General features: G+C 46.0%; 2 protein-coding genes across 8 annotated transcripts in view; both read left to right on the top strand.

Annotated features, from left to right (window-relative positions):
* Positions 1-23,947, top strand: part of PLEKHA2 (pleckstrin homology domain containing A2) — a 75,796-nt gene extending 51,849 nt beyond the window's left edge. For all 7 annotated transcript variants that reach the window (XM_032288150.1, XM_032288144.1, XM_032288145.1 and 4 more), the window contains exons 7-12: positions 505-651; positions 976-1,044; positions 1,714-1,784; positions 6,526-6,589; positions 18,904-18,981; positions 19,804-23,947. In XM_032288150.1, the coding sequence (XP_032144041.1) occupies positions 505-651; positions 976-1,044; positions 1,714-1,784; positions 6,526-6,589; positions 18,904-18,981; positions 19,804-20,166 (792 nt within the window). In that variant the 3' untranslated portion in view covers positions 20,167-23,947. The remainder of the gene's footprint in view (positions 1-504; positions 652-975; positions 1,045-1,713; positions 1,785-6,525; positions 6,590-18,903; positions 18,982-19,803) is intronic.
* An 86-nt stretch (positions 23,948-24,033) lies between these two features.
* Positions 24,034-27,535, top strand: part of HTRA4 (HtrA serine peptidase 4) — a 12,562-nt gene continuing 9,060 nt past the window's right edge. The window contains exons 1-3 of the mRNA XM_032288142.1: positions 24,034-24,764; positions 25,061-25,160; positions 26,602-26,806. Coding sequence (XP_032144033.1) covers positions 24,260-24,764; positions 25,061-25,160; positions 26,602-26,806 — 810 coding nt within the window. The 5' untranslated portion in view covers positions 24,034-24,259. The remainder of the gene's footprint in view (positions 24,765-25,060; positions 25,161-26,601; positions 26,807-27,535) is intronic.

The following is a 27,535-nucleotide window of genomic DNA, read 5'->3' as shown; positions in this document are numbered from 1 at the left end:
ATCGGCTCACCACAACCTCCGCCTCCTGGGTTCAGGCAATTCTCCTGCCTCAGCCTCCTGAGTAGCTGGGATTACAGGCATGTGCCACCATGCCCAGCTAATTTTTTGTATTTTTAGTAGAGACGGGGTTTCACCATGTTGACCAGGATGGTCTCGATCTCCTGACCTCGTGATCCACCCGCCTCGGCCTCCCAAAGTGCTGGGATTACAGGCTTGAGCCACTGCGCCCGGCCAAAAAAAATTTTTAAACAATTTTTAATTTTTTTGTAGAGACTGGTTCTCACTGAGTTGCCCAGACTGGTTTCAAACTCCTGGGCTCAAGCGATCCTCCTGCCTTGGCCTCCCAAAGTGTTGGGATTACAGGCATGAGCCACTGTGCCCACCATTTATTTCTTCGTTGACTTAGGGCAAAGAGGCGAGAGATTCTTCAGGCAGAGGGAGGTGGGTCAGGGTGCGGCTTCATAGAGGGAGGGAGGTGCTGATCCTGACACTGTTTCCTTGCAGAACGGTGGGGATGGGCAGGAAGGGAGTGAGCCTGGGTCCCATGCCATCCTTCGAAGGTCTCAGAGTTACATCCCCACGTCAGGCTGCCGTGCTTCCACCGGGCCTCCCCTCATTAAGAGTGGTTACTGCGTGAAGCAAGGGAACGTGGTGAGTGTCAGCACAGTGGCTGGAATGGGATTCTTGTAACTCCTCAGAGCTAGTGGCTGTAGGCATAGCAGAGGGAAGAGGAGATTGACAGGAGGTGCCTCAAGTCCTCCATAGAGCCTCCACCTTCAAGGGTGAGATTTTGGGACTGACCATTGGCCCTCACCTGTCAGAGGTATTGCCCCTGATATGAAGAAGCCCTTGTCCCCAATGAACATGGGAGCCCAATTTCCATGGGGCTGGGTCCCTGGGAGCTTAGCATTAGAACAGCCTCCACAATGCTGGGGACCTCTCGCTAACGTTCCGTCCTTTATTTTTTTATTGTAGCGGAAGAGCTGGAAACGTCGCTTCTTTGCACTTGATGACTTTACCATCTGCTACTTCAAGTGTGAACAGGTTTGTAGTAGCTTTGTTGTCCTTCTGAGAGATCATGGAAACTAAGAGGTGTACAGATGCACACCCACAGGAGAGCATGGGTGAGTGGAGATGTGGGCACACAGAGACTTCAAAGGCGCCTCTGTCTTATCTCCATCCACTCTGTGCACACATCTTGATAGTGACAGTAAAGTGTCCTCTGCAGTGAGCTGTGGTGTGGCCAGAGTCACAGCCATGCAGCATCTTCTTCTTAGATTTTTTTTCTTGTTTCTTGATTTTGGAGAGAGGGTCTCTCACCCAGGCTGGAGCACAGTGGTGCCATAACTCACCGCAGCCTTGACCTCCCAGGCTCAAGTGATCCTCTCACCTCAGCCTCCCAAGTAGCTGGAATGACAGGCATGTGCCACCACACCCATAGAGACAGGGTTTCACTATGTTGCCCAGGCTGATATTGAAACCCTGGCCTCAAGCAGTCCTCCTGCCTTGGCCTCCCAAAGTCCTGGTATTACAGGCATGAGCCACACTGCCCAGCCAGATTTTTTTTTTCTCTTGCTGATTATTTTGAGACCAGGGTGTTTGTCAACCTGATTTGAGCTGACTATCTCTGAGAAAGCGGTGTCGATCAGCTGGTCTGGGTCATGATATGACACAGACAGCCTCACTTACCTGTCTTTCTGTTCTTTCCACCAGGACCGAGAACCACTGCGTACTATATTTCTTAAGGATGTTCTCAAGACCCATGAATGTCTGGTCAAGTCTGGGTAATTGTGTCTGCTTTTTCTCTTCTGATCCAAACCTCCATTTGTCCTCTTAAATCTCCCTTTACTTCCCTTTAGAGACTCTATGCACGAGTTATCTTCTTCCAGGAACCAGGTGCAGGAGCCTAACTAGCACCTTGTAGCTGACTCAGCGCATCCAAGCCAACACAGGGAGGAGACTGCCCTGGGCACACTTGCCCTCTTCCCATACCTTACTCTGGCTCCCAAGCAGACAGGCCTCTGTAATAGTTTTTGGTGGCCAAAAAGAAAGGATATAGAAACAAAGAGTGGGTCTTTATTTAAAAAAAAAAAAAAGAAAAGAAGGCCGGGCGCGGTTGCTCACGCCTGTAATCCTAGCACTTTGGAAGGCTGAGGTGGCTGGATCACCTGAGATCAGGAGTTCAAGACCAGCCTGGCCATCATGGTGAAACCCCATCTTTATTAAAAAAAAAAAAAAAGAAACAAAGAGTGGGGCTCTGATGTTTCTCAGATATTAGGATTAGATGCTCAATCCCTAGCACAACTCAGGCTCAGAGGAGAGCCATGCCTCTAGGTCACTAACCTCATATCACTGTACCAGTGCCTCTTCTCTGACCTTCTTATGCCTTTTCTCCTCCTTTTGACCCTGATGTCCCATTAACACAAGGGTGATTCATAGCATCTCTGTGTTACTCCCACCGGGAAGAAAGAACAGGTATTTTAAAGATATCCCTCTGTCCGCTAGGATAGGTTACCTTCCAAGTGCCACGTTGCACAGGATGAGTTTGGGACTTGGCAAGGGATCTTCCAGATCCAGCACCTAATACAGATGCCTATAGAACTAAACTTTAGGCTGGGCGTGGTGGCTCACGCCTATAATCCCAGTACTTTGGGAGACCGAGGCAGGCAGATCATGAGGTCAGGAGATCAAGACCAGCCTGGCCAATGGGAGAAACCCCATCTCTACTAAAAATGCAAAAATTAGCTAGGTGTGGTGGTGTGTGCCTGTAATCCCAGCTACTCGCGAGGATGAGGCAGGAGAATTGCTCGAACCTGGGAGGCGGTGGTTGCAGTGAGCCGAGATCATGCCACCGCACTCCAGCCTGGGTGTCAGAGTGAAACTCTGTGTCAAACAAACACACACACACACAAAACCCTAAATTTTAGAGACCCCAAGGGTATTAGGGCATCCAGAAACCCTCTTCCTGGCCATCAATCTGCAGTCTTGAGAGACTGTGTGTTTGTGTTTCTCTGTCCCACGGCTTGTGCCTGCAGACATCAGGAAAGCTGTTCACAGCAGGCCAACTCTTCTCCCATAAAGGCATGAACAGTCTTGCATGAAAACAACATGCTGTGTGACCCAGGGAGGCAGGGACAGAAGCACTCTCCTGAGTCTTGCAAATGGCAGTTGCAGAGTACAGAGATGGGGGGTTCCCAGTGACAATTTGTAATTCATGAAAGTGGCTATGGATGGAAATTCCGTGAAAGTGTGGCTCCAGAAGTAGGCAGAGGAAAGTTTGGGCATGGTGGGAGCCTTGATTGTACTGCACCCTGGAGGGCCCTTGCAGATGTGAGACCACCTGGGCACACTGGAGAAGCTTAGGGAACCATAAGGAACTTACTATTAAATCCTGAGAGTGCCTTGAACTTTCCCCGGCTCTAACTCTGCCAGCGTCACACTGAACTGAGTTAAAGTAGCCAGGGACTAGCAGGGAAGGAAGGTCCTTAGGGCTCTGGGGCTTCCAGGTCTGTTAGACTGCTTGGCCTCCCTGGAACCCAGTCCTGGGGTTTAGGACATCTTGATAATCAGTGAATATTTGTTCAAGTGAATTGAATTGAGTTGAAAGGCACTGTGTAGCCTTGTGTCGTTTTAAAAAAATATGTATCTTTTTAGGCCAGGCACGGTGGCTTAGACCTGTAATCCACTCCCAGCACTTTGGGAGGCTGAGGTGGGTGGATCACCTGAGGCCAGGAGTTCAAGGCAAGCCTGGCCAACATGGCGAAACCCTGTCTCTACTAAAAATACAAAAAATTAGCCATGTGTGGTGGCGGGCACCTAGAATCACAGCTACTTGAGAGGCTGTGGCAGGAGAATCGCTTGAACCCCGGAGGCGGGAGTTGCAGTGAGCTGAGACTGCGACTTTGCACTCCAGCCTGGGCAGCAAAAGCCAAACTTCATCTAAATTTTTAATTTTTTTTTTTAGATTTTTAATTTTTTAAAGTTTCAGTAGTTTTGGGGGAACAGGTGATGTTTGGTTGCATGGGAAAGTTCTTCAGTGCTGATTTCTGAGGTTGTGGTTCACCCGTCTGCAGCAGTGTCCACGGTGTCCAATGCATAGCCTCACCCGCCTCGCGCCCTTCCTACCCTGAGAAGTGGATGTGAAAGGCGTGGGGATTTCCCACCTGCTTTTCTTTCACCTCCTCGGTAGTTGTTTATGTGACTTTACTGGCTATGCATGAGTAGAATTTGAAAGGTTAAGACATTTTAGCCAGAAAGAGACTTTTTTTCTTTTTGTGACAGAGTTTCACACCTGTGGCCCAGGCTGGAGTGCAATGGTGTGATCTTGGCTCACTGCAACCTCTGCCTCCATGGTCAAGCGATTCTCCTACCTCAGCCTCCCAAGCAGCTGGGATTGCAGGCATGTGCCACCATGCCCGGCTAATTTTGTATTTTTAGTAGAGACAGGGTTTCTCCATGTTGATCAGGCAGGTCTCAAACTCCCAGCCTCAGATGATGCACCTGCCTTGGCCTCCCAAAATGTTGGGATTACAGATGTGAGCCACCGCGCCCGGCGAAAGAGCCATTTTTGATTCCGAAACACAGAAAGTAATTATAGTTGGTGAAATGTGCTTCAAGTGACTATTCTGTGACACACATTATGCCGGATGCCTTCTGTACTTTATAACTAACTGGTCTTTGTAGTGACCAGCCCGATAAAGGGGGTCCTCTCATTTATCTCCGTTTTACACTTGGCATCACAAAGGCTTCCTAAGTTTTTACAGCATTCTCAGAGGTCTCTTCCCTACCTGTAGTCAGGATTCTTCCCAGGACTGTCTGGCCCCTGTCCTGTTGTTCTCCCTCATGGGTCTCTGCTCTCATGCACTCCTTTGCCCAGGTTCCCGTGGCACTGGCCGAGCCCCTGCCATTTACTTGCAGGCTTTCTCATTCATGAAGCCAACTCCACCTGTGATCAGTCCTTTCCAAGTCTTGGCATACAACACACAGTCGAACATCTGGTATTACAGTTTGGCTTCCTTATGTTCTTTTTTTTTTAGAGATAGTCTTGCTCTGTTCTTTAGGCTGCAGTGCAGTGGTTAAATCGCAGTTCATTGCAAGCTCTGCCTCCCAGGCTTAGGTGATCCTCCCACCTCAGCCTCCCGAGTAAGCTGGGACTATAGATGTGTGCCACCACACCCTACTCATTTTTGTATTTTTTTTGTAGAGACGAGGTTTACCGTGTTGCCCAGGCTGGCCTAGAACTCAAGTGATCTGCCCACTTTGGCCTCCCAAAGTGCTGGGATTACAGGCATGAGCCATCACGCCTGGCGCTCATGTTCTTCCACTGGGTGGGAATTAGGTCTTTTACTCCTAATGTACTCCCCGAAATGGCAGGGGATATACGCAGAAGGCGTTTAACCCTGGGAAATAACTTGGGCTGCTCTGAGGTTTGACACTGAGCATTAGCTACTTTCTGCCCTCTTCCTTGCAGAAGTCAGGATTTCTTTTCCGAAACCCACACCCAGTAGTGTCCCCTAAAGAAGTGTCCTAAAGTCGTCTCTTCTCCCCTTGCTTTCCCCCTCTTTAAGCTCTTTGTCTTCTGGGCCCCGCACAGTGAGGCAAGGAGCGGGAGCTGAGTGAAGATGATGGATCCGCTGCGTGGTGGAGAAGACAGTTTAGGGAATGGAGAATTGGCTCCCTTAGGAGAGGCCAGTGGCAGTGGAGTAATTAAAAGCATAGGCTCACTGGGTGCAGTGGCTCGTGCCTGTAATCCCAGCACTTTGGGAAGCTGAGGCAGGCAGATTGCTTGAGCTCAAGAGTTCAAGACCAGCCTGAGCAACATGGGAAAACCCTGTCTCTCCAAGAAATACAAAAATTAGCCAGAAGTGGCGGCATGTGCCTGTAGTCCCAGTGAGCCATGATTGCACCACTGGACTCCAGCCTGGGCAACAGAGCCAGAACTTGTCTCAAAGAAACAAATAAATAAAGCAGAGACTCTGGAGTCAGACCTGGGTTCCAAATCTCCAGCAACTTGGAGGAGTAATTTAAGCTCTGACTCTGAGTGTGGGTCTGGGTTTCCTCATCTGTAAAATGGGGAAAGTCTGAAGTGCTCCCCGGGACTATTGTGAAGATTAGATGAAATAATCTGCAAAAAAGCACCCAAAATGGTTTTTCCCACAAAGCACCTCATACACCTTAGAGGGAGGGAGGAAGGAAGCGGTAGGAGACGGGGGGTGGGGGGTGGGGGGTTGGATATTAGGCAGGAGATTTTGGAGGGAAAAGAGCTTGTTAGAACTGCTGGTTCTAACAAGAGGGGGCTGGGGAGGGTCCATCTGGATGGCAGAGCCCCCTGAGACCCTCTAGGAAATGAGGAAACCACTGGATTGTTGATTTCAAGGCAGGAGCTGGAGGAAGAATGGCTGGGAACCACCCCTGCCACGCATCTTCCTTTTTTATGGTCGAGGGCACTGGAGTCTTAACTTCGGATGTATTGATCCTCCATGTGTATGCCAGCCGCCGTAACGTTCTTTCTCTTTCTCCATCTAGTGATCTCTTAATGAGGGACAACCTGTTTGAAATAATAACAAGCTCCAGGACCTTCTACGTGCAGGTAAAATGCTCACTACCAGAAGACTCCAGCGTTCTGTTTCTGTGAATGGTGCACTCGTCGGCCCTGTCCTTTCCTTTGCTTTCTCTTTTCATTTGCTTGAAGTTTCTAGGCAGTAAATTTAGCGCTTGAGAGTCAGTCTGAGTCCCATTTCATCCAAAACAGGATGTTTGCCAAAAGCTTCCCAACCATAAAATAATGAAAGCAGGTTGAGCCGCTCTACTGGGGAATGTGAGTGTGTACCAGTTGCTCTCAGCTGCTGGGCTCCAGCTAAGCAGAGAAAAGGAGAACTGGTCAGTAATTTCACTTCTCCTTTGGAGGGTATTTATAAGTCTCGTCTGTGTGTGGACATTACTGTGTGCGGAAGGACAAAAGCACAGAGGGCCCTGTGCAGGCGCCAGGTGCACAGCCCAGCTGCACAGAGGAAGCCATTGTTCAGGCTCTGATGGTTCACTTATCAGGAGCTTCTCCCTCCACCCACAGCTCTGGAGTTCTCCCAACTCCTTCTAAAGTCATCGGAGCTAGAAAGGCAGATTTCCAAGCAGTGACTAGACTTTCAGGGCCAAGTCCTCACCCAGCCTGCCTAGCAGTGCACAGAGAATGCCTTGATTTGCAGCCTCGTGGTGATGCTGGACTTTTAGTATTAAAACTGACACTTAAGGCCGGGCGCGGTGGCTCATGCCTGGAATCCCAGCACTTTGGGAGGCTCAGGTGGGTGGATCACTTGAGGTCAGGAGTTAGAGACCAGCCTGGCCAACATGGTAAAACCCCGTCTCTACTAAAAATACAAAATAATTAGCTGGACGTGGTGGCATGTACCTGCAATCCCAGCTACTTGGGAGAGTGAGGCAGGAAAATCACTTGAACCTGGGAGGCAGAGGTTGCAGTGAACCGAGATCGTGCCACGGCACTCCAGCCTGGGTGACTGGGTGACAGAGTGAGACCCTGTCTCAAAGAAAAAAAAAAGAACAGAAATGAAAACCTGACAAGTAAGCAGGCTGGTTTAAAGGCGGGGCTTCCCAACTCAGGCTTTTCAGAGCTCCCACTGTCCTTTCCTCTCTGCTGCGTGTAGTTCCCTGTAAGCAGCATCCCTTCCCCAGGGGGCTGGTCTCCTTTTCCATTGCTTGGGCAGCAATTCCTGTCACGAGTCCTTCCGCCCGAGCCCGGCAGGCGTTTGAGTGACTTAATCATCTCAGGGCTACACCCATTTGGACAAACACATGCCATCCAGGAAGGGACAACAGAGTGGGGCCTTGGGGGCTTGGGAGCAAACTGGAGCTGTGGAAAGGGCTGCTGTGGGCATCAGAGCTACTCATTCACCGGCACCATTGCCACTCAGGGACAAGGTTTAACCTGTCGGTGCACTACAAGTTTGTATTTCTTGCATTCCACAGATACTTGTAGAGTATCTTCAGAGTGCTGGGCATTTTGTCTCAGGCTGGGGACACCAGGTTAAACAGAGTGGATCTTGAACCCAAGAGAGAGAGCTTGTCAAGTCCATAGGCAGTTAAATGGTAGCATGGCGCAGGGGAGGGAGCGTTGGGGGAGATGGACCCATGGGGTAATTTGCAGACAGTGAAACGATTCTGTATGACACAGTATTGGTGGGCGGGTGATGAAGAACTTCACAGCACAAAGACTTGACCTAATGTATGAAAATCGAGAAAAAAATTTAGGAAGTCAAGTCATGTTCCAAAGATATTACATCATCTACATGTCACATTCTGTATTTCCTGCTGGGAATAGTCTAAATGTATTACATTAGTAATACAATAGTCTAAATGTATTACAGGTCCTCTGTGAAGGGGTAGGGGAATACAAAATTTAAAAAATGTTGTGATAAGTGCTACTGCCATTAGACTGAAGACAGGTTGCCACGTGAACTATAAGCCAGGTGCCTCACCCAGTCTTAGGGAGTCAGGGGAGGGCTCCTGAAGAATGATACAGCTAAGCTCAGTCTGCGGGGGGAAGAGTGGCCCAGGCAAAGGAAGTAACAGGCATTTTTTTAAAGCCTGGTAACGAAAAGAGCATAGGGCACAAAGGAGGGGACGGTTAGGCATGGAGGACCCGCACATGCCTTATTGAAGAGCTTGTATTGTATCTTTAGAATTAATGCCCTTAGAGGTTAAACAAAGGGTGTGATCTGATCTGCTTTGTCTTTAAAGTCTATCACTTGGGCCGAGCATGTTGGATCATGCTTACAATCCCAGCACTTTGGGAGGCCAACGCAGGCGGATCACGAGGTCAAGAGATCAAGACAAGCCTGGCCAACATGGTGAAATCCCATCTCTACTAAAAATACAAAAATTAGCTGCGTGTGGTGGTGGGCACCTGTAGTCCCAGCTACTGGGGAGGCTGAGGCAGGAGAATCACTTGAACCCGGGAGGCATAAGTTGCAGTGAGCCGAGATCACGCCATTGCACTCAAGCCTGGCGACAGAGCAAGACTCCATCCCTAAATAAATAAATAAATATCACTTGGAAGTTATTTAGCTTCCACTGCCTTGTTTTTCTCATCTGTGAAATGGAGATGATTCAACCCCAGCCCTTTTAATGACATGCTGTCAAGGATTGCCGGGCCCCATGCAGTGTGGGACGCGGAGGAGAAAGGGCTAAGGTAGGACGAGAGAGAACAGTTTGAAGGCTGTTGCTAATAATTTAGTGAGGGATAAAGGAAGTCTGAATGAGGGTAGTTGGAGAAAAGTAGAACATTTGAGAGATATTAAAAAGGTAGATTTTCCAGTACTTGAGAGTGGGTCGGATGAAGGGAGAAAGGACAGGCGAGGAGAATGCCCAGATGTTTGGCCCGAGCCTCAGGGTGGCTCAGGGCAGCAGTCAGTGTGACAGGAGCATGGGAAGAGGAGCTGTTGAGAGGAAACATGAGGTTAGCATGGGTGGTTCAGAATTTGCAGTGCCTGCTAGACATCCAAGGAGACGTGTTGTGAAGACCATTGGATAATCACTGCTTGGCACATTGCTGACACTAAATAAATATTTGTTAAGTGAATGAGAGAGTCAGGAGAGAGCTTTGAATTGAAGATAGCAATTTGGGAAACACGAAACCCAACCAAAAAATGTTCCAAAGATATTACATCATCTACATGAGTGTACACACATTTTCCAGAAGATTCTAAGCACCCTTCCATTGCCTTCTGCTCCCCACATTTCTGCGATAATAGAACACTACCATCACCCTGAATAAATAAATGAGAGGGTGGACAAATCTGTTTACAGCACCTAACTCAAAAACAATGGAAAGAGTATAGATTAGAAATCATTTAAAATATTTATCAATTTATTAAAAATAGTAACTACAAAGCTAGGCATGGTGGCATGCACCTATAGTCCCAGCTACTTGGGAGGCTGAGGCAGGAGGATTGTTTGAGCCCCAGAGTTTGAGGGTGCAGTAAGCTATGATCTTGCTACTGCACTCCAGCTTGGGTGACAAATCAAAACCCTTCAAAGACCCTGTCTAAAAAAAAAAAAAAATAGCAATCACAAACTCATTATATGTTAACAAAACAGATTTTGTGAAAAAAAAATTTCTAAAAAATAGCAAGAGTAGTGTTGTTTTTACATTTTTGCAAATCTTTAATGGCTTGGCATAATAGAAGACAATAGGATTCTCCCAACTGCTTCTGCGTGCTATCTGTGGTCATGTGTTGTTTTAATTGAAGAATATGGAGAAAATCTGGCGTCACACAGATGTGTATTTGGAAAAAAGGAATATTTTAATAGCCTTTTTAGATAATTGTGGATATTCTTTAATTCTATACCAAAACTGACAAATGTTAATTTCTTAATGTCTAGGTGCAATGTGGACTCTGAAGCCATATCAAGAAAGTTTTATACTCCTACATTAAAATCCATTGGTCAGTTTTACACTTTGAATAAATACTTTTTATCCATGCATGGTTTTTAACAGCATGCATTGGTCATTTGGAAAATAGTGGTCTCCCTGAGGTATGCAGTTATTAAAAATGTTGACACGTTTTATTATGTACTATCCAAAATCACATCATGAAAATATTACCACTAATATCATTAACAGTCTTTGAGTGTAGACTACCAGAGGTAGGCTACATGGAGGTAGCCGGAAGTTTTTTGAAATTCTAATTTTTGCTTTGAAAGCTCAAAACTTACTCATTTGGGGCATAAAAATCTACCAAATACCTAACTCTGAATAAGTTTGACTGACAGTTTGATATTAGTCATTTGTTCCAAAGTAAAAATCGTGTTTTACTTTAGGATTAGGCTGGGCATAGTGGATTTAGGCGGGGCACAGTGGCTTACGTCTGTAATCCCAGGACTTTGGGAGGCCAGAGCAGGCAGATCACCTGAGGTCAGGAGTTTGAGACCAGCCTGGCCAACATGGTGAAACCCCATCTCTACCAAAAATACAAAAATTAGCCAGGTGTGGTAGTGCACACCTGTAATCCCAGCTACTTGGGGTGCTGAGGCAGGAGAATCGCTTGAATCCAGGAGGCAGAGTTTGCAGTGAACCAAGATCACACCACTGCGCTCCAGCCTGGGAGACAGAACAAGATTCTGTCTCAAAAAAATTAAATAAATAAATAAAAATTGTGTTTTACACGAAAGGTGAAAGAATAGGACTACTGGTAGAGTTTGGTGCTAAGATGCTGGCAGCTTTACCCACCGTGCCAAAGTGTCATTCTGACCCGCTCCCCAAAGCTATGCTTAGTAAATCTGCCAGAAAGAACCATTCATCTTGAGTATCTATAGAGCTAGACCAAAGATCAGAGCAGATCAAGGTGGAGAAGACTCCCAGAAAGAAGAGAAAGACTCGGGTTAGATTCGAACGACTGAGGTATTGGCCATTTAACTCATATGTCACATTTATATATAGTTTGTCCCCTGTGATTTCTCACACTGTAGTAGTCTTTTCTGTTAATAAAAAACTACCATTGTTTGCTTTTTGGGGTGAGACAGAGTCTCACTCTGTTACCAGACTGGAGTGCAGTGGCACGATCTTGGCTCACTGCAACCTCCGCCTCCCAGGTTCAAGCAATTATCCTGCCTCAGCTTGGCCAAGTAGCTGGGAATACAGGTGCGTACCACCACGCCCAGCTAATTTTTTTGTATTTTTAGTAGAGATGGGGTTCCACCACGTTGGTCAGGATGGTCTCGATCTCCTGACCTCATGGTCCACCTGCTTCGGCCTCCCAAAGTGCTGGGATTACAGTCTTTAGTCACCATGCCCGGCCAAAAAGCTGCCATTTTTTGGACACCTAGATGTCCCAGGCATAGTGTTAAACAACTTATAGGTAGTATAAGTTAAAGTTTGTCACTTTGTAGTATAAGTAGTATAAGTTGATCACTTAAATCTCAGCTGTCTCTGAAGTTATCTCGTTTACACACAGGAAAATGAAGGCTTCAAAGGTAAATTTTTTGTGCAAAATTATAATCCAATGAATTCTGGAACCGGCTGGGAAGCACCAGGCGCTGGACAAGACTTGCTCACTTGGGTTGTTTACGAGCAGCCTGGTCCAGGCTGGGTGCAGTGGGTCATACCTGTAATCCCAGCACTTTGAGAGGCCGAAGTGGAAGGATTATTGGACTCCAGGAGTTCGACACCAGCCTGGGCAACCCAGCGAGACCCCTGTCTCTAAAAACAAACAAACAAAAGTTAAAAAAAAAAAAAAAAAGCAAAGCAAAAAACAAGAGCAGCCTGGTCCAGAGCCCATGATATAGGAGTATGGCCACAGACAACCAGAAAAGTCTGACTCTACTGGGGAAGACCAACTTGGGGTAACTGGGTATCTTGGTAAATGGATTGTGGTGACCAAAAATCCAAGATCTGGAAATAACCAGGTAACTAAGCAGGTAGAAAGACCAGTGATTTCATCAAGATTGTCAGCAGGTAAACAGTACTCAGTTCTGGGCAAAAGTTCAAAATCAGATTTCAATTCTTGAGATACCAGGCAAGCAGAAGTCATCATTTTCCCATTTCCCATTCATAGAGGGTCAAGGGAATTAGGCATTTTATCAAGAGGAAAATTGGTTATTTGAAATGAGAAATGTGGTGCAAACTAGTCTTAGTAGCTTGACATTAGCCCAGTTGTCAGAACTAGGGTGCTACGTAAGGACAAGAGTAGCAGTAAGTGGACTCAAGTGAGTTGCAGAGTGTTGCATTAGAACTCTTTGGATACTTGCTGTTTAATTTAGACTACAGGGTGAATGATGTCACCCAGAACTATGTAGTGTGCAATCTACACAGTCGTATGTGGCAGGGCTGTGTCTAGAGATGGCATTAGTTCTTGGGAAAGGAGGGCTGCAGAGATTGGGAATAGAATGAAGGAAGAGTTGCCTAAAAATTTTGGATGGTGGTAGTGGCAGTAATCAGAGGTAGATAGGGAAGCCTTTTATGGATGGCCTCTAGAATTCATTGCTTCAAACCATTGGATCTATTATAATGCTGGGCTTATGTTAGATAGTCAATAGAAGCTCACCGGACTGCAATAAAACTCCAGGTTGCAGCAAGTCATTTTAATACCCCTTGTCCCTCTCATCTCAAAAACTAACCTCGAGGATAGAAACCCTACTATTTATTTTGAACCAAGCACCAGAAACAGGTGCACACAACATAAGCACATCAGGAAGAGATGAAGCTATGACCTTGGCACTTCCTTTTTTGTTTAACTGTATTTAAAGCATGTTTTTAGTCTCAGAGTAATTCACCACGGGTGGGTGGACTTCAGCTGTGTGTTGGTTTTTTTTTTAACCTCTGGTTCATGAAGCTTCTTTGTGATGTGGTTTTGAGATTTTGATGAATGCTAAGCACAGGCTCTCCATAGAAGATAACATACATACATAATCATAATTTTTGCATGCAATTTTGGAGTTTCATTGACTTTTTGTTGCTCATGAATCCCATTTCTTGAAACTACTAGGAGAGATTCTATAATCTCTCCTAGTAGAGAGGCATGGCGGCTCTTTGGGAGGCTGAGGCAGGAGGCTTGCTTGAGGCCAGGAGACTCTGCTCCAAAAAAAATTTTTAAATAAAAATAAAAATATAAGATCATAATGATGATCTCTATAAAATAATGTTGTTTCTTCTCATATGGAATTAATTGCAATATCTGATTTTCTTTTTGAGCAGTATTTTAAAATAACACATATTAGGGGCAACATTTATCTTCATGGCTAAGTTACCTATCTAGGTTATCTGACCAAAACATGTTCTTAAGAAGGAATTAGAGAATTAGAGAAGAAAAATAATTAGCAAACAGTTTCCATCTTCATTAATTACTAAATGTTTTAAGAAAGAGATTTAGTTATTTTTCCTATCATATTAGCAGAGATTTTAAAAATTATAATATTTAATTCTAGAAAGGGTGAATGTAACAAAAATGTTGGCAAATGAAATTTTTATTATTGGCCAGAAATTTCTCTGTCCAGATGTAACAAGAGATTTAAAATGGTGTGAATGCTTTAATTTAGTAACTGCCTTGGGTGCTGAGGATTCCTAAATATTCCTAAATATGAAAAAAGCGGCAGGGTGCGATGGCTCACCCGTGTAATCCTAGCACTTTGGGAGGCCGAGGCAGGTAGATCACGAGGTCAAACGATCAAGACCATTCTGGCTAACATGGTAAACCATCTCTACTAAAAATACAAAAAATTAGCTGGGCGTTGTGGTGCACGCCTGTAGTCCCAGCTATTCGGGAGGCTGAGGCAGGAGAGTCACTTGAACCTGGGAAGTGGAAGTTGCAGTGAGCCAAGATCCCACCATTGCACTCCAGCCTGGGTGACAAGAGAAACTCTGTCTCATAAAAAAAAAAAAAAAGCTTTACTTTAGGCTCAAAGATGTGAGTAGCAGCATTATTTATATAAGAGGAGAATAGGAAAAAAAATTAAAAATATATTTTAGAGCAGGGATCCCCACCCTGGGCTGTGGGCTGGTACTACTCCATGGCCTGTTAGGAACTGGACTGCACAGCAGGAGGGGAGCAGTGGGAGAGCAAACATTATTGCCCGAGTTGTGCCTCCTGTCGGATCAGCAGTGGCATTAAATTCTCACAGGACTGCAAATTCTGTTGTGAATTGTGCGTGTGAGGGATCTAGGTTGTGCGCTCCCTATGAGAAGCTAATGCCTGATCTGAGGTGGAACAATTTCATCCCGAAATTACGCCCATCCCCCTCCCCTTACCCCTCTAAGTCCATGGAAAAATTGACTTCCACGAAACTGAGTCCTATGCAGAAAAGGTTGAGGACCACTGTTTTAGAGGATTAGGTGAGTGAACCATGATATATCTACTGGGATCCCCTGAAAATGTTTACAAAGCTGTCTGATAACATGGAAAAATCCTTATATTATTAACTGAAAAAAAAAAATAATCAGGCTGGTCATGGTGGCTCATACCTGTAATCCCAGCACTTTGAGAGGCCAAGGCAGGTGGATCATTTGAGGTCAGGAGTTTGAGACCAGCCTGGCCAACATGGTGAAACCCTGTCTCTACTAAAAATACAAAAATTAGCTGGGTGTGGTGGCGGGCGCCCGTAATACTAGCTAGTCGGGAGGCTGAGGCAGGAGACTCGCTTGAACCTGGGAAGCGGAGGTTGCAGTGAGCTGAGACTGTGTCATTGCACTCCAGCCTGGCAACAGAGCAAGAGTCCATTTCAAAAAAAAAAAAAAAAAAGATACAATGTGTCTTTGTATTTTGGAAAACAAAGAAAAATGAATAACAAAAAGACTGCATTTGCTCTCAGTTGTTATTTTGGAATTTTGTGAGGTTTTAAAGTGATTTTATTTTTTTCTTGTTTTTTCCTTTTTTTTTTTCTTTGCAAAGATTAGGGAGAAGAGGTCTTGCTCTGTTGCCCATGCTGGTCTCGAACTCCTGGGCTTCAGCCATCTTCCCACATCCTAAATTTTAGCCTTCTAACTTTGTGGGATGACGGGTGTGAACCACAGCATCCAGCCGATTTTAATTTTTTATTTTTCTACACTTATTTTTTATATTGTCCTTAATGAGTTCTTATTACTTGCAAATAGGAAAAAATAACAAATTGTGTTAGGTAGTCATCCAAGAATAATAGTTGGTATTTTGATTCTTGCACTTGAGTGCCCAGTTAAATCAGGTGATTCCTAGTTTTCTGTGATTCTGTGATTCTGCAATTTCTTGCTAAGCAGAGGCTTGGTGAAGACACCTGGGCTTGCTCTGTGGCACTCCTGGAGAATGAGTTTGTGGTGAGGCAGTACTTCAAAGCACAGTCAGGCAGGTGGCTTGTGGCCTGTGGCCTGTGTGAGTAGCATTTGACATGGCGGGGGGCATTTCACTAGAGTGGTGGAAGGAGCATGGAGGTAGTTTAACACCCCGGAAACTGATTACTGGGTTGTCATACTGGGGATGTGCCTATCTGTTTAATGAAAATGTCAAATCTCCTATGTGACATAGGAGACTGTTTGTCCCTCAACCCATATGCCTCCAATCAAATCATCTTGTGTTTCCCTAGGAGGAAAATCTCTAATAAATGTTTTTCTCCTAATGGACAATGACCTCCATCTCATTCAAACTCAAAATAGCAGTTTCATACCTCCAAATACATGATCTTATTTGATCTTGACAATTTGATCTTTGAGGTAGGAATTATCTGCAGTTTGAGAATGAGGAAGCTGAGGAAAGGTCTTATGGAGAGGGCAGTGCGCATATCTGTGAATGGTGGCATTTAAGCTTCATTTGTTTCTCTCATATCATATGATAATGGTGAAAACAACAGTACTATCTGCTACTTACAGAACCATTCTGTGTGTCAGGCCCTGTTTCAACAGGTTTTCCCAATTGAGGTCATTTAATTCTCTCAATAATTAAGCTTGTGGAACAGGCCAGCCCTGATATTTGTAAGGAATCTTCTGGAAGGGTCTTGGAGTCCTTATCTTGGTGATCCTTTTGGACCAAGGATGGGTTTGTCTTTTTCTTGGGAAACTACCAGATTGTTAACTAACTGGAAAAAGTCAAGGAGGGAGAGAGTGCTAGTAAGTTTGCAGGTAGAATACCCGTTAGAAAGGTGTTCGCGGGCCGGGCGCGGTGGCTCAAGCCTGTAATCCCAGCACTTTGGGAGGCCGAGGTGGGCGGATCACGAGGTCAAGAGATCGAGACCATCCTGGTCAACATGGTGAAACCCCGTCTCTACTAAAAATACAAAAAATCAGTTGGGCATGGTGGCGCGTGCCTGTAATCCCAGCTACTCAGGAGGCTGAGGCAGGAGAATTGCCTGAACCCAGGAGGCGGAGGTTGCGGTGAGCCGAGATCGCGCCATTGCACTCCAGCCTGGGTAACATGAGTGAAACTCCGTCTCAAAAAAAAAAAAAAAAAGAAAGGTGTTCGCATGGGGCACTTGTCACTACACCCTTCTTGCCCTCCTGCTGGGCATGAACTGTTTCCCCTCGTAGGTATCTCCTGCACACTTCTAACCAAGGAGGGTTTGTTTTGCAGTGACAGGAAGGGGCAGGGATGCAGGTTTGAAAATTTTGGTTCTACTGGTCAGGTCTTCTCCTGATAGAATACAAAGAGAAGAGTCACTTTGGGGACAGGGAGAATGAGGGGAGGATGTGGAGACCTTTGGGGGCCAGCGTGTGGTGGTGGCACATACATCTGCATGTGCACACCAATGCACGCCTGTGTGTTTTGATGGGACTGTTAGGGGATGATGCTGGAGACAGAGGAAGGCCAACATACATATTTCTGGAGGAGTCCACCTGGTCCCATCTCTGTGTCTGGCGCCTGATGCAGCCTATAACACCAGATGGGGCCCTCAGCCAGCCTTTGCTCTGTTCACTTGAGCTCAACTCTTGTAAAGCTTGAGGGAACTGACGGGCTCCACCGGCGATAGCGAGGCCGCTGGAGTTTCCTCCCTTTCTTCAAAGAGCCGCTGCTGCCCCCTTCTGGGGTTTATAGGTTGTTTCTGGGAAGAAATCAGTAACTTGGCCTTGTCCTACATAGCGTAAAGCTTGGTGCTCCAAGCCCCACAACTCTTTAAATTTTTTTTTTACGTTTTATTTTAGATTTGGGGATACATGTGAAGATATAATGATTTATTTTCCTTTGGAGAGACACCCAGTAGTGCGATTGCTGAGCTGAATGGTAGTTCTATTTTTAGTTCTTTGAGAAATCTCTCTACTCCCTTCCATAAAGGTTGTACTAATTTACATGCCTATCAGGAGTGTGTAAGTGTTCCCTGTTCCCCACATCCTTGCCAGAATCTGTTTTTTGCCTTGATAATAGCTATTCTGACTGGTGTGAGATGATATCTCATCATGGTTTAATTTGTATTTCTCCATTGATTAGGGATATTGAACATCTTTTCATATGCTTGTTGGCCACTTGTCTGTCTTGTTTTGAAAACTATTCATGTCCTTTGCCCACTTTTTAATGGGATGATTTATGGTTTTGTTGCTGTTGTTGAGTTGTTTGAATTCCTTGTAAATTTCAAAACAGACCCAGTAGCTTGTACTCTGAGAAAAGCACCTTTTCTGAAGGCAATACATATCTTGGAGGATTTACAGAGGGATTTGGCTTTAATAGGGCTGGAACTAAAAGTTGGATTATTCTGTTCAGATAGTTACAGTGGAAAGGCGGCTATATTGGGAGTGAGAAGTCGAATCTTGACCAGCCATAAACCTTGGACTTTGGCTTTCTGGGCCTCATTTTCCTTTTTTGTACAAGTAGGAGGGCAGACTGGATCAGTTGTTTTCTAGAGGGGGTGACGGACTTCAACAGAAGATGGGGTCTTATACTTTCCCTTTTCCATAGCCTATGCCCCATTTCAGAGCAGCTCCACTTTGGTTTTTCATTTGTTTTGTTTTGAGATGGAGTTTCACCCTGTTGCCCAGGCTGGAGTGCAATGGCGCAATCTTGGCTCACTGCAAACTCTGCCTCCTGGGTTCGAGGGATTCTTCTGCCTCAGCTTCCCGAGTAGCTGGGATTACAGGCATGTGCCATCACGCCTGGCTTGTATTTTTAGTAGAGATGGGATTTCTCCATGTTGGTCAGGCTGGTCTCGAACTCCTGACCTCCGGTGATCTGCCCGCCTTAGCCTCCCAGAGTGCTGCGATTATGGGCATGAGCCACCGTGCCTGGCCAGCAGCTCCACTTTGAGCGGTTTTATTTATTGGGTGTCAAATAAGATATTGCAGGAAAACATGTCCTTAAAAGTCTGAAAGCTGCTGGACTAGATGATTTCTGAGATGCTTTCTACCCCTGATGGTGTGATTTTATAAATTTAATATTGAGTCAGAGACTTGGAAGCTGAAATCATAGTGCCCAAAATTTCTCGGTGAGAACCATGGATGTTTTGCAGGCGGACAGTCCAGAAGACATGCACAGCTGGATTAAGGAGATCGGGGCAGCTGTCCAGGCCCTCAAGTGCCACCCCAGGGTAAGTCACTTCCTTTCTGTTGTCAACTCAGAGATGAATTCCCTTCGAGTGGGCATGTTTTATTCGGTGATATAGGCAAACAGCCCAGTCCCGAGATGCAGCTGAAGCCCCAGGCTGTCTTGCTTTTCTCATTCTACTAATTTGGGTACATATTTTTATTTTTCTCTTTTTGGTTGTGGGAGGAGGTGAGGTACGGTTGAATAGAGAAATGGAATTAATTTTTTTCTTTCTTTCTTTTTCTTTTTCTTTCTTCTCTTTCCTCTTTTCCTCCTTCCTTCCTTTCACTTTCTTTTCTTTTCTTTCTTTCCTTTCTTTCTCTCTTTCTTCTTTCTCAATACGGATTCTCGCTCTGTCACCCAGGCTGCAGTGCAGTGGCACGATCTCAGCTCACTGTAACCTCCGCCTCCCGGGTTCAAGTGATTCTCCTGCCTCAGCCTCCTGAGTAGCTGGGGTTACAGGCACTCACCACCATGCCTGGCTAATTTTTGTATTTTTAGTAGAGATGGGGTTTTACCATGTTGGCCAGGCTGATCTTGAACTCCTGACCTCAGGTGATCCACCCGCCTCAGCCTCCCAAAGTGCTGGGATTTCAGGCATAAGCTACCACACCTGGCTGAGAAATGGAATTTCTGATAGGTCCTGCAAATCTCACTGCCACCATCTGGAGTGAATCCCGTTGAATGTATTTCATTTTTGTGGGCAAGCATGCCTGGACCTGTGAAGCAGTGATCCTGGTTGGGTGCTCTTCCTGGGACTTTGGGATAAACATTGTTTGAAAAGGTCTAAATTTCCTTTGTTTTTTATTTCCTTTTATTATTGTAGGAAATGTCCTTTTCTAGATCCATTTCTTTGACCCGACCTGGGAGCTCCAGCCTTTCAAGTGGCCCCAACTCTATCCTGTGCAGGGGGCGGCCACCTGTGGAGGAGAAGAAAGTCCTCTGCAAAGCCCCCTCTGTGGCCTCCTCCTGGCAGCCCTGGACACCTGTCCCCCAGGCTGGGGAGAAGCTACTTCCAGCCGAAGAGACTTCAGAGGACTCTTTGTTCATGCCTCGTCCTGGGGAGGGCAGTGCTGCTGGGGTGCTGCCCAGCTCCCGGCTAAGGCACAGATCGGAGCCCCAGCACCCCAAGGAAAAGCCATTTCTGTTCAACCTTGATGATGAAAACATACGGACCTCTGATGTGTGATGGAGCACAGTGCTGTGGGAGGGAGGGAGGGAGGACTTGAGGGAAGGAGGCTGTGACTCAGTTTCTCTACCTTGTTGGAGGGTAGTCAGAGGCCTTTATGTGATTCATATTCCTGTGGATGCTCTTTGGGAGGGAGAGGCCCATCCAGCTGGGTGTGTGTGTGTGTGTGTGTGTGTGTGTGTGTGTGTGTAATATCAATGCAGTGTATTTAATTTGAGGAAGTCATTATGTTAGACCTGCAGGCATACTCAGTGAAGAGCAGGCTACTTATTCTAATTATTCTGAGGCCTTCCTGGGGAGGGGTTATTTTAGCAGCTCCTCTCCAGAGAGGGCTGGAAGTCCAGTTTCACCATTGACCAAGTTTTATTTCCTTGTCCTTATTTTAGTTTCTTCATTTTGTTTCCAGTCCAGGTGCTTCGCAGCTCTTTTGGAATGGGCCAGCATTAGTCTAATTTTAAATGCTGTGTGTTTTGTACCCTTGCAGACTTGCTTTCTCTTACTTCTTGCTGTTGTCCTTGGAATGAAGCCTTGTGTTCTTGCATGATCAGACCCTGTAATAGGCTGAGTTTCCACGCACTTAACATGAATAGATACAAAGAGAATCTAGAGAGAGATATTTTTAAAGAAACTTGGCATAGAAACATTGATTTAGAGGTTATGAGTTGCTTGCCAGAGATTCCTCCAATAGAAGAGCATAGAAAATTGAGTGTTGACCGGGCATGGTGGCTCACTCCTGTAATACCAGCACTTTGGGAGGCTGAGGAAGGTGGATTACCTGAGGTCAGGAGTTCGAGACCAGCCTGGCCAACATGGTGAAACCCCGTCTCTACTAAAAAAAAAAAATGCAAAATTAGCCAGGCACGGTGGTGCATGCCTGTAATCCTAGCTACTCAGGAGGCTGAGGCAGGAGATTCACTTGAACCCAGGACGTGGAGGTTGCAGTGAGCTGAGATCCAACTCCAGCCTGGGCAACAAGAGCAAAACTCCATCTCAAAAAATAAAAGAAAATTCAATGTCCCACCCAAATTTTAGGGCATACCTCCTTCCATTTGACAAGATACTATTTCCAGTGTCCCTCGGAGAATTCTTCCATCCAGTTTATATGGTGAATTGCTGCCAGCATTTCCTAAAGGAAGAGAGAATTTACCTTATTTCTCTCTGTAACTTTCATCAGCTAGATCAATTAATTGTATTTTTAAATTAAAAATTAGTTTAAGGAAACCATTTTTATCTGAATAAATTGCTCTCCTTGTGTCCAAATCTAATGCCAAGGTGAAAACACTCGGGGAGAACATCCATGGTGGATTGAGGGGAATCATGTTTCTTTCAGGCTTTGCAATTTCCCTGAAGTCTGTGTCACACTGAGAACTTTTTCTGACTACTTTTATACCAGGACAACTAGGCTAAACTCAATTTAAATGAATAGCTTTAACTAGGCTACAGAGTTTAGCCTAGTTGTTTTGGTATAAAGCAGGAAATCTACATCGTTCCTTCCTTCTCTCCCTTCCATCCCTTCCCGTGCCTTTCTGTACATGGTGTTGTGCTTTTGCCCTTCGAAATTCTTGGTTTGGGAGTTACGTATTTTTGAGTGATTGAGGTTACAGCATACTTGGAGTAGCATGATTTCAAGAAGCCATTCCAAATTCTTATAGCTCCTTAGCTCTGGTTTTACCCTCACATTTTCCCCAAGGAAATTCTTTAGCTAGTCAAAGCACGAAATATGTGATGTGGAACTAATGAAAATAGGAACTTTTGAGATCTCCTTAAATATTCCCTGACTCACGGAAAAAAATGTTCTCTTTTGATGTTTACATTGTTAAAATCTATCCATTTATCTCTCTCTAAGTAAATTATCTGATAGATTACTATTGCTAAAGTAATTGGCCATTATAATAAGGAGAATGTGTTAAACATACTTAGGATCCATATGGTATTATCTTGATAAAGGGAAATGAGGACGCTAATTGGCAAACACTTGGGAATTCCAAGTTGGAGCATTGCTTGTTTATATATATATATATATATATTTTTTTTTTTTTTTTGAATTTTTAAGAGACAGGGTCTCACTCTGTCACCCAGGCTAGAGTGCAGTCGTGTGATTACAGTTCATCATATCTTTGAAATCCTGGGCTTAAGCAATTCTCCCATATTAGCTTCCCAAGTAGCTGCGACTACAGGGTTGTGCTACCATGCCTGGCTAATTTTTAATTATTATTATTTTTTATGTACAGGGCCTAGCTATGTTGCCCAGGCTGATCTCAAACTCCTGGGCTCAAGTGATCCTCCTGCCTTGGCCTCCTAAAGTACAGGGATTACAGGTGTGAGCTACTGTGCCCAGCCAGAACATTGTTAATGTAGTTCAATATCAGATAAATTATTATTATCAATGAAACAAACTCTAAAGACATTCTCATTCTGAAACTGTATTTCAAACTTCCTATTTTGTCAGTATTTCTTACCTTCTGGCCAATTTTAAACCATAATCTTTTAATGTGAACCAAAGATGGTACGTATTTGACCAGTGCAGTTAGTTTTAAATGTATACAATTGAACCAAATGGAAAAAATAGGGTGGAGACAGAGTATAGGTTAGTGACTAAGTGTATAGGCTCTGGAATAAATCTGAGTTTTTTTTTAAAAGAACTAAAAAATGTGCTGCATTTTCTTTGTGGAATAAAAACCTCACCTGAGCTGTGCTCTTTTCATAAGGCTTTTGAAGTGGTCTTGACCGACTGTGTATAACAGTATTCCAGGTGGTCTTCCTTATGGCTGAATAATGCCATCCATTAATCTTTAATTTTTATTTTTAGAAACAGTGTTTCACTCTGTCACCAGGCTGGAGTGCAGTAGCCTGATCATGGCTCACTGCAGTCTGGACCTCCTGGGCTCAAGTGATTCCTTCCTCATAGCCTCCCAAAGTACTCAAATTATAGGTGTGAGCCACCACACCTGTTTTTTTTTTTTAATAGGTGTGAGCCATCATTCATTATTTTTGAAGGCTTCTATTGACTTGCATATTCAGGGTCAGCTGATGGTTTGCAAAAATAATTTGGCCCTCAGTGTTAAGTGAGACGTCATTAGAGTATTGAGGTATACCTTATAGAGATTGACCTCAGGTCAGAATATTGGAGTCATACATCTATTTCTGAGTCGAATTCTCAGCTCCCAAGAGAAAGAAAGTAGTTTTAAGGTCCAGCTTTTTAGTTTATTTGAAGCGAAAGTTTTTTTCTTTTCCATTTCCGAATATAAATATACTCATATAAGCTAAAAGGACCCCATGAATAAATAGCAGCTTTAGTAGTTGAGGAGTGGAATTTAGTAGGTTTGTTTTCCGTATAAATCAGATGACGTATGTGGAGGTCACAGCATTTTGGAAATTGAGTGTCCCAAGTGAACTTTGTTTATAAACTTCCGACAAGTTGGAAGCGGACAGGTTTGTTAAATCTTGTCTGCCAGCACCCGTTTCTTCCTTTGTTCCTTTTCCTCTCCGTGTTATTGCCTGCGACAGCCAGTCCTTCATGCTAGAGTTCAGATAAAGCACATGTTTGGCAAAAACATACTGTTTGACCTCCTCCCCCTCTGCTGATGAAGGGGTAGCATGATTCTGTGTTTTAAAGCAGTGATGTTTCAGCTGTGAAATGCACTAGCTGTAAGCACTAGGCTGGGTGCATGGAAACTGTTACGCTTCTCATTTTATGTGATCTCCTAATTGGTATGTAGCAAAAATTTTCTAAAACTGTTTTGTGGCTTGTTTTGTAATAAAACCATGGGAAATACTGAAATATGATCGTGTGTTTTTCTAATACGGACCTTCTGACCTCTGGGTGGGTGAGCTTTCTTATCAGTCTGCCCCCATGGTCGGCTTTAGGGATTTCACAAGGTAGGTTCCCACTCCGGGTAGTGCTGGAGACCTTCCCCTCACTGCCTGGGGGAGGACCTGGCTCCGGGTAGGGACGGGGGCGGGTGGTGGGGGATGTACGGGTGTGTATATGGAGAGGTGTGCCAGGCTCTGCGCCTTAAAGTTTGGGGGCCAGCGGAGGCGGCGCCGTGGCCGGGAGAAAGTGTCGCTCATTTAGGAGCGTTTGCAGGTCCAGATGAAGTCACTGAAGAGTGGAAACGAGGAAGGAAGGAGGATGATTAGACCTCAGCTGCGGCCTGCTGGGCTGGGACGATGCCTCCTGCCGGGGCTGCTGCTGCTCCTGGTGCCCGTCCCCTGGGCCGGGGCTAAGAGGCTACAAGCCCAGCTGGCCTGCCCCGCGGTCTGCCAGCCTACGCGCTGCCCCGCGCTGCCCCGCTGCGCGCTGGGGACCACGCCGGTGTTCGACCTGTGCCGCTGCTGCCGCGTCTGCCCCGCGGCCGAGGGTGAAGTCTGCGGCGGGGCGCGGGGCCGGCCGTGTGCCCCGGGGCTGCAGTGCCTCCAGTCGCTGGGCCCCTGGCTGCCCAGCACCTGCGGCTGCCCGACGCTGGGGGCGGCAGTGTGCGGCAGCGACAGACGCACCTACCCCAGCCTGTGCGCGCTCCGGGCGAACAACCGCGCCGCGCGCCGCCGGGGCGAGCTCCCGGCGGTGCCGGTGCAGTGGGGGGACTGCAGGGATACAGGTGAGCCGCGGGGTGCGCGCGCCCTCGGGACGCTTTCTAACTCTGGAGGAGCGTATAGACACAAGACCTCACTGCGACCGCACAGTTCGCGCGGGGTCCTCCTGAGTCATTTGCCTTCTGGATTCGACCATTCACTGTTCCCGATTTCCTTTCTTACTTAACAGGGGCTCTTGACCGGCTGCTGGCTGGTTTCTCCCCATGCACGTTTTGAACACTGGCCTTTAACATTTTCCCAACCAGCATAGCAGGTCTGGTTCCCTTGAGGCGTACCCTTGAGCCGGTATTTTTTTTTATAGGGACCAGGAGCGCAGGCCCGCTCAGGAGCAATTACAACTTCATCGCCCCGGTGGTGGAGAAGGTGGCGCCATCGGTGGTTCACTTGCAGCTGTGGCGCAGGTAAAGGGGGGAGGAGGAAGACCTCCACTGGCCCAGCTAGTGGTTCCTGCTTGCCTATCTGCGCCAGGCCCTTCGCAAGCGTCATTGAATCCCAAAAAACCGCTGTGAGGAAACTGAGACGCAAAAAGGTTGAATAACCTGTTCGAGGTCATTTAACGAGCAGAGGCACACGGATGCTGACTTCCAAACCCAAGCTCCCCCTGTCCTCTTAGGTGTCTGGGGCTTTTCCCACTCCTCGCACAGACAAAATTGAAGGTCAAATATAAGAGCTAGTAGGCATTTTCTTTCCTTTTTTTTGAGACAAGGTCTTGCTATGTCTCCAAGGCTGAATTGCAGTTACAGATCATGGCTCACTGCAGCTCCATCTACCAGGCTCAAGTAATCTTCCCACCTCAGCCTCTGGGGTGACTGGGACTGCAGGCATTGCCACCACACCCAGCTAATATTTGTATTTTTTGTACAGATAGGGTCTTGTTAAGTTTCCCAGGCTGGTCTCGAATTCCTGGGCCCAAATGATCTGCCACCTTGGCCTCCCAAGGTGCTGGGATTACAGGTGTGAGCCACCGCACCCAGCTTAGCAGGCATTTTGGTCGTGATCTTGCTCAGCTCCCACTTTGCATGCAAGGAAAACCAGACCCAGAGTGCAGGGTTAATTAGCCCTACTTCATCAGGCCAGTTGCCGGTGGAAACTAAGCCAGAATCAGAGCCCGTTGATTCTTTCCTGTCAGGGTCCTTGATACTGTGGTAGAAGTCTCACTTTTGCCTCTAGTATTAGCATTAAGTTCAGCCTTTTTGTAGCAGAGAACCCACGGGTTGCTACACTAACCAGCTCTGAAGAAGCAGTGTCCCTGGAAAAGGAGAGCTAGAGCCAGCTCTCAACCATGCTCACAAGAGATGGCCGGGTCCATGTACATGCATAATTAATACATAGAGAAAATTTACGCATAGCCAGGGAAAAGTGAAATGTCTGAGAAAACTGTGATGGAAGGCCAGGCATGGTGGCTCACTCCTGTAATCCCAGCACTTTGGGAGGTGGAGGTGGGTCGATCACCTGACGTCAGGAGTTTGAGACCAGCCTGGCCAACATGGCAAAACCCTGTCTCTGCTAAAAATACAAAAATTTCTTCTGATTGTGGTTTTGAAAAAAAGAAAATACAAAAATTAGCCGGATGTGGTGGTGCATGCCTGCAATCCCAGCTACTTGGAAGGCTGAGGCAGGAGAATTGCTTGAATCCGGGAGACGGAGGTTGCAGTGATCCAAGATCTTGCCACTGCTCTCCAGCATGGGCAACAGAGTGAGATTCTGTCTAAAAAACAAAACAAAATAAAATTCTGATGAAGGTATGTTTAATAAGAGTGAAGTTCTGCTGACTCTCAGATTATATGGCTGTATTCCCTACCTTTCTTGCCCTCTGTTGACACTGTTGTCTTGTGGAGACAGGTTACTTCCCGGCAGCAAGCCTGTTCCTGTGTACAGTGGCTCTGGGTTCATAGTGTCTGAGGACGGGCTCATTATTACCAATGCCCATGTTGTCATGAACCAGAAGGGGATTGAGGTGGAGCTTCAGAGTGGGGCCCACTATGAAGCCATTATCAATGATATTGACCTTAAATTGGATCTTGCGGTGATTAAGATTGAACCGAATGTGAGTATTTCAGGGCTGAGTCAGAGTCTGCATATTTGAGGATTTTTATCTATTTGCTGATATCTTCTGCTCCACTACACTCTCACACCACATCTCTTCTGTCAAGTATATGCTTTTCTCTGGTTTCTTTCTGTTCTTTACTCCCTCTTTTATTTGCTTCCATGCCTGTGTATCCCTATTTCTCCCTTTCTTTCTTTTTTTCTCTTTCTTTCCCTCCCTCCCTTCCTTCTTTCCTTTTTTTCTTCCTTTCTCTTTCTCTCTCTCTTTTCCTTCCTTCCTTCTTTCCTTCCTTCCTCCCTTTCCTCCTTCCTTCCTCCCTTCTTTTTTTTTGGTGAGACAATCTCCCTCTATCACCCAGGCTGGAGTGCAGTGGCTCAATCTCAGCTCACTGCAACCTATACCTCCTGGGTTCAAGTGATTCTTCTGCCTCAGCCTCCTGAATAGCTGGGATTACAGGCGCCCATGACCACACCTGGCTAATTTTTGTGCTTTTAATAAAGACAGGGTTTTTTTTTTTTAGACAGAGTTTCGCTCTTGTTACCCAGGCTGGAGTGCAATGGCGCGATCTCGGCTCACCGCAACCTCCGCCTCCTGGGTTCAGGCAATTCTCCTGCCTCAGCCTCCTGAGTAGCTGGGATTACAGGCACACGCCACCACGCCCAGCTAATGTTTTGTATTTTTAGTAGAGACAGGGTTTCACCATGTTGACCAGGATGGTCAACATGGTGA

This window comes from Sapajus apella, unplaced genomic scaffold (assembly GCF_009761245.1).
Source record: "Sapajus apella isolate SASKATOON/1434 unplaced genomic scaffold, GSC_monkey_1.0 scaffold21, whole genome shotgun sequence".
Lineage (NCBI taxonomy): Eukaryota > Metazoa > Chordata > Mammalia > Primates > Cebidae > Sapajus > Sapajus apella.
This window is presented reverse-complemented; position numbering and strand designations above follow the sequence as displayed.